At 30.7% G+C, this 10,922-nt stretch overlaps 2 protein-coding genes across 2 annotated transcripts; both read left to right on the top strand.

Moving 5' to 3' along the window:
- The first annotated feature begins 1,674 nt into the window (after positions 1–1,674).
- Positions 1,675–4,893, top strand: LOC107475164 (E3 ubiquitin-protein ligase AIRP2). The gene is made up of 5 exons (XM_016094783.3): positions 1,675–1,972; positions 3,331–3,481; positions 3,627–3,693; positions 3,807–4,041; positions 4,429–4,893. The coding sequence occupies exons 1-5, from the start codon at positions 1,908–1,910 to the stop codon at positions 4,637–4,639; spliced, it is 729 nt and encodes a 242-aa protein (XP_015950269.1). The 5' UTR covers positions 1,675–1,907; the 3' UTR covers positions 4,640–4,893.
- Positions 4,894–6,859: 1,966 nt separating this feature from the next.
- LOC107475165 (probable pyridoxal 5'-phosphate synthase subunit PDX2) lies at positions 6,860–10,838 on the top strand. The gene is made up of 8 exons (XM_021135701.2): positions 6,860–6,990; positions 7,120–7,247; positions 8,331–8,418; positions 8,702–8,775; positions 9,227–9,418; positions 10,098–10,113; positions 10,253–10,334; positions 10,490–10,838. The coding sequence occupies exons 1-8, from the start codon at positions 6,936–6,938 to the stop codon at positions 10,617–10,619; spliced, it is 765 nt and encodes a 254-aa protein (XP_020991360.1). The 5' UTR covers positions 6,860–6,935; the 3' UTR covers positions 10,620–10,838.
- The last annotated feature ends 84 nt before the right edge of the window (positions 10,839–10,922 follow it).

Genomic DNA, 10,922 nt, shown 5'->3' with positions numbered 1-10,922 from the left:
TTATATTTATTTTATTAATTTTATATTTAGTTTTTTATTTTAAAATATAAGCCTGTTTGAAAATTTAATTTTTTTAAATTTTTTTAAATATTGTGTTTAAATTATTTTTTTATTTACTTGTTAGAGAAGTGAATTAATTGTTGATAATTAATGAAAGTTTATTAGGATCATTATTAATAATTAGTCATTGCTACTGCCCGATTGTTAATAACTTGAATCGTTTAAAAATTTTGCGGTTATAATCTACTTTTTTAAAAGAAAAAAAAATATTGAAACACTCCCTGATTAAATTAATGGTGATATCTGCTTTTAACCTAATAACTTATGATTTAGCTGCAAAGAAACATTGATTTATAAGCATGATGATCTTATCTATCTACATAAATTATTATACCCTAATGTGACTTACATCATGAGAAAAAAAAGAATATACTACATTTTAAGTTTTAGTTATTAAATAAATAATAATGAAAAATAAAAAATACCAGAAGGAGCGTGAAGCGAGACAAGCAAGTGGCAACCTGATGTAAGTTGTAACTAGCTTGGTCAATAATTTTTTTTTAATTTTTAATGTGTTTAACAATTTTTTAAAAAAATTCTTTTATAGAAATTATAATATTTTTTAAAAAAAACATTTTAACATAATAAATAGATAACAATTTTTATATTATTATATTTAAATATAATTAATAAATAAAAATATTTTATATAAAATACAGCATATTCAAATATTAAATTACTTTTATTTTTTAAAAAAATCAATAGAAAAATCTAAATTTTTTTCTTTTAAAAAAAAAACTTATTCAAACAAGTTTAATATCTTGTTTTTAAAAAAATTAAAAACAAAAAAAATTTGTGGTACTTGAGTTTTGTTTTTACTTTTTAGAAAGTCAATTTAAACCGATTCTAAACGAGAGTGGGAAGATACAAAATATGAAATCTAATGACAGGCTGCTTAATTAGTGTTGTAAGATGGGATATTATCCTAAGTGACTTTATTAGATAACAAAATTTCTTACCTAGTTCTTGAAGCTTAGTGGCAATGTAGAAGGGCTTCTAGGACTAAGTATACTTTTTCGTTTTTCTAATGACCATGCCGAAAGAAAACACAAATGTGAGAGTTTTCTATTATTTTAAGGTGAATGTTATGGTGCTTAAGATATGGTGCCTCACTTACTAAAAAAAATAAAGAAATAATATTTAATAAATTTTAAATATTTTATTTTTATTTTATATATTTTATTTTTTATTTATAAAAATAAGTTAAGTAATTTAGACACCACAATAAAAGACACCATAAAATCCACCTTTTTTTATAACCAACAATGAAATCTTTTGATTATTATTTTAGCAATTCCCTCTAATAATATTCGCATAAATAATTAGCTACTGATCTTAGAATTTATTACTAAATCTTTTTCCTTTTTCACTTTTTTTTCAAATTACTTTTTTTTTATTAAAATATATACTTTTGGAAAGATTTCCACCAACACAAATCAAATTTTGCACTATGTTATGAGATGATATCTTTTTAAAGTGAAAAGAAGTTAATGTGAGGTATAATAATAAAATAAAATAATAAATAAATAAATAAGAATTGAAGTGGCGAGTGAAGTTGGGGATGTGTATAAAGAAGGGGGTGTTTACGTGTGCTCTAAGTCAAAACCTCGCAAAAATCTCCCACTACCTTTTTTTTTCCTTCTTCTCTTTCATTCACTCTCGTTCATTCTATTCCTTTGTTCTCTCCTCAAACAAATTGATTATTGCTTCTAGGAGCGAGGAACAACAACCACCGCTCTTTGAATCGAAATTTCATCATGGGTTTTATTCTCTTCTGAGGAAAAAAGTGACAAAATTTCTGAATGATTCTATTGTAAATAGGATAAGGAAGAAGAAGAAGAAGAAGAATGGGAAAGTCTTTCAAGGATTCACTCAAAGCACTTGAAGCTGACATACACTTTGCAAATACTCTGTAATCTCTCTCTCTCTCTCTCTCTCTCTCTCCAAACATGAAACCAATTTTTTTTTTAATTTTTTTTATGAAAGTTGGGAATTTGGATAATATTTTAGTTTCAGAAAGTCTTGGTGTCTCAGTATGAAGATGAATTGCCGTTTTTTTTCAAGTGGGTTATTATGGTTTGGAAATTGGAATTAAATTTTTTACTGTTAGCTCTGAATTCTGTTTTTCCAAGTTTTGTTCCGCTTTCCAGAGTTTGTTTTATTTTCTATTTTGTTTTTTCTTATTATGTTTCGAATTTGACCGGTTTTACATTAGTAAACTTTTTGTTTTATGTAATGCTATTGAATTCTGATTTTGGATACTATTTTACCAAACATACCATTAATGTCAGAGATTCTGGACACTAGTTGTTTTAACTAGGTTGTTGTGGTTGAAATTTTTGTGGTGTTAATTTAACTCTAAATTCTGTTTTTTCTTTTTGGTTTGTTTGTCCAATTTTGCTTGTGTCCTTATCATCATAGAAATTGTTGTGTTGTTTTTGGTTTAAAAATTTTCAACAAACTCTGATGTTACACTTTCTATGAATAAGACGTGAGAGTCGATGGTTAATTATAAAGAATACAAAGAATATAGTGATAAGAAGATAAGCAACTGCAAGAGGGAGAGGAACAACAGAACAAGTGCAGAAGAATATTATTCTTTTTGCTATGACTTTGGAATCAGTATCTTTGGCTAGATTTAGGTCCTAAATTCAAGAGAAACGTTTTTTTTTGTACTAATCTTTGTACACTGATCTGATTCACTCCCTCCTACTTTCATGGGACCCAATTAATTTGAGTTCAACATAGGTAGAGATGAGTGAGTTAGCTCCGTGTACAAAGAAAAGTGAGTACATCTATCTAACACTACAGAATTTTGGTATTCTTCAAGATTCTTCCGTGTGAAGTTTTGATTACTAAATTGCAATTTATGTTGTTTATTTTTCTGTTACTAGCAGGTGCTTTTGTGCAAAATGAAAGGGAACATCACTTTCACTTTGTATTTAAGAAAAATAAACCCATTTCCTAAAGTTCAGGTTTTAGTTGTATTTTTGTTATTATGATTCGTTTTTGGACATGAATGCTGAAATTCATAAGCTACACGAGGATTCATGCTGTCCTTATTAAGAATATAAGGAAGCTATATGTATGAATTTGAATGATTATATGTGTATGTTTCTGCCCACAAAAATGTTAAACAAACATCCTAATATAGCCTATGTAATTCTTGTATGGAGTGATCTTATTGAAGGTTAATGTTCTTCCTGTGTTGCAATGCTTGTTTCATTATATATCTTTTAATCTGTCCTGCAAAACATGTTTTTGGTACAGAGCTTCTGATTATCCGAGAGAATATGATGGCGCCACCTTACAAATGAGATTGTCTTTTAGCCCCGCTGCCCAGTTTTTCCTTTTCTTAGTCCAGTGGACCGATTGTCAGCTCGCCGGGGCTTTAGGATTGCTAAGAATTCTCATATACAAGGTACATTTATACTCAACTCCTATCTTCTTTACCTTTGAAATTTGAGTAGAACCCTATAAACCATGTATTCCATTGTCTAATATGAGTGCATAGCAATGTTTTTATATATTGTTGAGCTTATGATAAGGTTTTTGAAATGTCGCAGACATACGAAGATGGAAAGACAACCATGTCCATTTATGAAAGAAAAGCCAGTTTGAAGGAGTTCTATGGTAAGTGCATAGTCATATTGAAATATGGTCAATTTAGTTAGATTTTTTGCTTTTCTTCTACAGAGTTGTTTCACAATCCAACTGTGATTGTTTCCTACACTCTTTAACAACAGGGGTGATATTTCCTTCTTTATTACAACTTCAGAGAGGAATCACTGATGTAGAAGACAGGAAACAAAAAGATATATGCGCTACGAAGTATAGGCTGAGAGATTCGGCAGGAAAAGGAAAATTATCCGAGATTGATATCGAGAGAGAGGAAGAATGTGGTATTTGCTTGGAAGTAAACAGCATGGTTGTGTTGCCGAATTGCTACCATTCGATGTGTATGAAATGCTACCGAGACTGGTGAGCAACTAGAGACTATGTTTTTGCTGTTACAAGTTAATATCATGATATAGTACATTGTCAACCCCAAACCTTGGTTGAAAATGGAGCCAATGATGGTGAAAATAACTTCTAATAATAAAGTGTTCATGAATAAAACACATCTAGGAGGCGTGTGGTTGGTGAAATGTTTTCACATTCCTGAAAATCTTACATTGTAAAATCATTCCCATATGACTAAGAACATGTTTTAGGATAAACTGTGATATGGTTAGGTTCATCCTGATGAAGATTTAAAATTTGGGCAGGAACATTAGGCCTCTAAGATTTTCCAAAGATATTTAATTGTCATTCATTCTTTGATAAAGCCATTAATGTTGTCATTGGCAATTGATCTTTTTGTTCTAGGCACGCGCGATCGGCATCTTGCCCTTTCTGCCGGGATAGCCTTAAAAGAGTGAACTCCGGCGACCTTTGGATATATATGAGCAACAAGGAAATAGATGACTTGGCTTCAATCAACAAGGAGAACTTAAAGAGGCTGTTTATGTACATTGATAAGTTACCTCTAGTTGTGCCAGCTCCTATGTTCATGACTTATCCTCCACATCGTTTCTGATTGAAATCCATTTCATAGTTTCAGATTTTGATTAGTAATATTTTTGGCTGTGATGGAATTTTCCAAACTGTAAATACATGCTTACCTTCGTATAGTTAAATAACATTTTCACTCCATTCAAATTATGAGCAGTGTAGGTCGAAAAGTCCTCTTAGATTCATTTATGTTGAGATATGTGTATTTGTATATCCCTAGGAACTGCAGATGAAGTTCACTTCTTACACACAATTCAAAGTTATTGTAGATATTGATCATATTTTGATATTGATATTTCTCTCTCTATTTTAATTTTCTGTTGAAAATATGCCGATAGAATTTGGTTTTGAATTTTTTTTTCCGAAGTCAGATAATTCTATTCATAAAATGAAAGAAATATATGTGTCTATTTATGGGACAAATAAAAAAAGTGGGGGATTCTTAACTCTATTATATGAAATATTTTGGTATAAAAAAGTTTAACAAGTGTATTCAATTCCATACCACGAATGCTAAAACGCTAATAAAATTTTGACCAGTAGATAGTTAGTAATGTTTGAAAATATAGATTAAATGTATGTTGTTAAATTATTAAAATTAAAAAAAATTGAATTATTGATGACTTTAAAATAATAAATTTTACCAGTTTTTGAATTATTTTTTATTATTATGTCAACAAAAATTACTATTTTTTAAATTTTTTTATTTTTTACGATATTTTGATCGGAGTTTTATTGAAGGGTTTATTGTTAGTTAATAAATTATTATATACACAAAATGAAATTTAAACTTCTGATACTAATTTAAATGAACTAGTGAATTAATCACTAGATCAAGCCAACTTGATTATCATTACTTTTTAATCTATTTCATGAATGAAACAATAACAACAACAACAAAGCATTGTCCAACTAGTTGGAGTCGGCTACATGAATCAAACGATGCCATTATACTTTGTCATGTATCATGTTTACAGATAAACCGTTTACATGTAGATTTCGTTTGACTACCTCATGGATGATCTTTTTAGGTCTTCCTCTGTTTTTCGCCCCTTATCCATCTTCCATCTCATCCACCTTTCTGATCGGGTGTTCTATCGGTCTTCTTCTCACATGTCCAAACCACCTGAGACGCGATTCAACTATCTTTTTCACAATGGGTGCTACTCCAACTCTCTCCCTTATATCTTAGTTTCTTATTTTATCCAATCGCGTATGATTACTTATCTATCTCAACATTTTCATCTCTACCACACTCAACTTAGTGGTCCCTTTGACAGCCAAATGGATATTGTTAAATGACTTTATAAAATATTTGAATATATCAAAATCAAACTTGCCAAAAAATGATGTATGCAATAAAACTTGGATATGGATGATTTGATAGAATTTTTTTTGGAGAGTGTAACAATTTATATTTAAAATCTGAATATTTAAAAGATAAAATATTGTGACGGGTGTGGACTAAGGAGAAACAACGGGCTCTCTTCTCATAAGCCATAGGTTATGGATTGCGATAACCTTACAATTCAAAAGAGAGACCAATTTTTGACACACAAAAACTCAGTCATAGACCAACAGAAAAGAAAACAAGAATTTATAAAAAGAGGTAAAATGTGTTTTTGTGTTTATTTAACAAATATAATTTATTTATTCTTTTTTCTAATTGTTTTAACTTTATTTGAAAATCATAGACACAGAATGTTAAAGTCCTTTATTCATTTCGAAAAATGTTTGGAATCAATAATTTTTAGTATTTTTTACTATCGTTTAATCAATATAAATATTAAATTATTTTTAACAAATAAATTTTACTAATCTATGTGTATAAATTTAAAAAAATATAAATACAAACTATATTAATTAATGTATGCAAACTATAAATATAAATATAAATTATATATTTTTTGTATTTAAAATTTTTGTAAATATAAATACAAATTATTATTGATCAAATATTAGCAAAAAATAATAATATTTATTGAACATATAACATTATTATTACTCATTCATTTCTAGTTAAATATTAATTTATGTATTATTTTATCTTAATTTTTAGTTAGAAACCGAGTAGTGAGTACGTTTAATTTGTACTTATATTTATTATTATTATTATTTCAGTATCAAAATTTTGTAAAAAAGATAAAAATAAAAGAATATGATTTTATTAAAATTAGAAACAGAAAAGAAAATAAAGATGCAAATTCTATTTAAGCCCCACAGGAAAGGACCAAAAACCTTGTTCCGTTACATAAAATAAAATTGAATAAGAGGGAGCCGTTTTCTCTTTTTCTTCGTTGTGCACACAGCACAGCACAAACATGGCGGTGGTTGGTGTTCTTGCGCTACAGGGATCCTTCAATGAACACATTGCTGGTATTAACTTCTTCCAATTCCACTTCATTCCTTCTTCTTGTTCACTCTCACTCACTCGTTCACTTTCACACACATTTGAACTTACAATCTTTATCTTTTTGTATGTGGTGGTGGTGGTGGTGGTGGCAGCTCTTAGGAGGTTAGGTGTGAAAGGTGTTGAGATTCGGAAGCCAGAGCAGCTTCAAAGTGTGTCTTCACTTATCATCCCTGGCGGAGAGAGCACCACCATGGCCAAGCTCGCTGAGTATCACAACCTGGTTTCTTCCCTTACCTCTCTCTTAATCTCTATTTTTTCCTTTAAATTATTATTATTTTGATGTTATTTGGATATACATGTTCATTTCCATGTAAGCAAGGTATTAAGTTTATAGAGCCTCCTAATGGTATTCATAATAATCTCCTAATTTCCAAAGTGTGTCAAATTCAAATGTTTTTTTTTTCTTTGTTTAGAATTAGGGGGAGGATGGTTAGGAGGATGATGTAGGAGGATTCATCGTTTTCTAAGTTTAAATCTTATAGATGGAAAATATTCTGTTCATAGAGCTAGTTTTTCACCATGAAAGTCTTCTCGACTCAAATTGGATTGCTTCCTGTGGAGGATACTTTGGTTCACACCAGAAAACTCTGAAATTTGTCCCTAGCTAACAATATTAGTTTTTGAGAAATAAGAAAAGACATTAGAGATTAATAATTCCGATGCCCTCTCAATGTTGTTGTCAATGTGAAAGAGTTAAAAGAGTTTTGCATTATTCAATAATATAAAAGTATTTGTATTTAATAAATTTGAGGCATATGGTGGATGGCTGAATGAAATTTTTTTGTTGATGTAGCGATACATCATTAATTATTCTGCATATATATTTTTTATTTTGGGATTCAACAAGGATCGAATTCTAGATCTCTCCGTCATAGAAACTTTGATACCGTGTCATGATACCACTTCTTCCAAAAGCTTAAGTGATAGGAGCGAGGAGGCCCATGAATGGTTATATTTCTAACATCTTGCATCAATGTTTGTGGAGATATCTTGCTCTAAGACACCGTAAAAAGGAGATACACTTTCCTTGGCAGAACCATTTAGGTTTTTATTTTATTTTGTTTTGTGAACAAAAGGAGATGGAAAGAGGACAGAAATGTAAAGGGAATCAGTTTTCCGGTTTTCATGTCTGGTTCCGGTTTAGTAGTTACACTTACTGATATATATTTGGATAATTCATAATTCTTTGACCCTACATTTGGAACTTTGTAACCTAATCCAATCATTACACAATAAATCAAGTTAGGTTTCCCCATTAATGTGAACTGCCTATGGTAATTTATATTGTGTTTTAATTTTTCAGTTTCCTGCATTGAGGGAGTTTGTCGAAATGGGAAAGCCTGTTTGGGGAACCTGTGCAGGGCTGATATTCTTGGCAAATAAAGCAACAGGTAGTTTGTTTCTTTCTCCTCTTTATTCCAGGACAGTTTTAACTATTAAGTACTTTGGTTGGGGAGTAAAAATGTGGTGGAAGTTTTCATGAAGAGTTCTTTTTTAATTTTTTGGACTGTTTCATGAATGATCTTCATGTGTAATTTTACATATCAAACCCATCCATGAAAATTTTCTCCCCATTTTTATCCTCCAACTAAGCACACTCTTACTCTGAATTTGCATCTCATTTCATGCATCTGATAATGGATTAAAAAATTTATAACATCAACATCATTTCAGGACAGAAGACTGGTGGACAAAAACTGGTTGGTGGACTTGATTGTACTGTGCATAGAAATTTCTTTGGCAGCCAGGTATTAATGCTTTATGCACTCCCCTTCTTTGACGATGATTGATCATTGACAACTTAAATTAGGATTTATGATTTTATGAGTTTATTTAGTATGGACTATGGAACTATTATAGTATTATGAAATATAGAACTTAAGATTTTGAATGATTAGTTATGATGCTTAATTCATGGTTTATTTTGATTTTCTGCTGTTTTTATTTATTTTTTATTTTAAAAGAATTTATATACAATTTGCATGTTATATATATATATATATATATCCCTGAATTTCCCTTTACCTTTGTTCAACATCCCAGTTTTGGGGACATCTGGTATGCAATGAGATCCAGGAGTTCCTACAAATATATGACGGATTATAGAATTTGGGAAAAGAATAATCTGGCTTTTAGGAACAAAATTTCTGATGCAGTTAGATAAGCTTTGTCATATTTAACTGAAGTGTGTTTATTTAGATTCAAAGCTTTGAAGCTGACCTTCCGGTGCCAGAGCTTGCATCCAAGGAAGGTGGTCCTGAAACATTCCGTGGAATTTTTATCCGTGCTCCGGCAATTCTTGAAGCAGGGCCAGAAGTTCAAGTTCTGGCTGACTATCCTGTCCCTTCTAACAAATTCTTGGATTCTGATTCCTTCATTGAAGACAAAAAGGTTTGTTATTAGCAGATCTGTCTAGAGAAATCTTTCATCTTGCCTTAATATAAAATGGATGCTCGATGAAAAGTGTGCATTTCTAGCTTTTTAACTTACCTCAAGATTTAGGTTTCCTGTTACCATTGTAAAGAAAATAATTCATGGACTCAAATTCAGATAAAACATTGATTATTTGTAATTGCAGTTGTAGACTCTGAGTAGTGACTATTCTGAGCTCTAAGAATTTAGAAGGTTCATCTCTGATTCTCAGGTGAATAGAATAATGAGAGAATTTTGGAATGCGCAGGATCATAAAAGTGAACTGGGGAAATTTAAAACTTAGCTGCTTTTTTTTTTGGTGGCTAAACTTAGCTGCTTTAGTACATGTTGGAACTTTCTCTTGAGAATGTTATTCACTTTCAAATATGAAATGCAAATATTGAAGAACCAAAATAGGAATGGAGAACTTCACTTGCAATGCTCAATTCTATCTTCAAACTGGTTGGAGAATTGGTTAATTGGCATGGCTTGGGCACATTTAAGAAAGACTTAAGTTGTAAAGGACAAAAGTAATGAAGGAAGGAACCGAAGGGGAAAATTCTAAGTTGTATGATGATAATGATATGAAGTTTAGATACTTAATAGATTGACCCTATTAAAAGAATTTGAATTTTTTGGAACATATTTCTCCTTGGAGAAAGTGGCCCATAAATGCTCACTTCTCACAAGAATTTTTAGTTTCCAATTTAGTATGTTATCTTTGTACAATCAGCTTAGTTTAAATTAATGTTGATTGGCCCTAGATCATTGTTAAACTAGACCAAGTCATTGCTCAATTCCATGTTTTCTTAGGCGGCAAAGTCATAGTTGCAGTCAGACAAGGAAACATTCTAGGGACTGCTTTCCATCCGGAATTGACAGCCGATACTCGATGGTATGCATGAACCTTGTTTCAGCTATGGAATTTAACAACTTTATGAGACCGCAGGACCATAAGAGGGTCCACTTCCTAGTTTGACTGGTTCCATTGGCCGCTCTAGTTCAATTTTAACATCACTAATATGAAGTTCTGATGGTCAAATTTTGCAGGCATAGTTATTTCATAAAAATGTCAAATGCAAATGTTGGGGAAGAAGCCTCAAGTAGTAGCCTTGTTCCAGCAGAGGTCGACATAACTTCTAACCAACAACCGTGCAGTGACCTTCCTATCTTTCAATAGCACCAAAGAATCACCAATACTATATTGACAATTATGGATGTTTATCTTCATTTACTTTCTTTATAAAAGTGATATCTAGTAATTTTAGATCTTAGAATATAGCTTAAATAGAGTTCTTACCCCTTTGTTTCTATTGTGACAATTACAGTACATACTGTATGTGCCTTGAAAGGCATAAAAAATGTTTATATTCTTTTAAGATTTTTTTATCTTTTGTTTTGTTGGTTTTGGCTGTTCATCTTAAGTAGTGTGGTGTGCTAGTGTGCTACTATGGAGTCCAGGCAGGGTAGGATGTTCTAGTGA

This window comes from Arachis duranensis, chromosome 2, assembly GCF_000817695.3.
Source record: "Arachis duranensis cultivar V14167 chromosome 2, aradu.V14167.gnm2.J7QH, whole genome shotgun sequence".
Taxonomy (NCBI): Eukaryota; Viridiplantae; Streptophyta; class Magnoliopsida; order Fabales; family Fabaceae; genus Arachis; species Arachis duranensis.
Note: the sequence above shows the minus strand (reverse complement) of the source record. Positions and strands in the feature narration are given on the sequence as shown.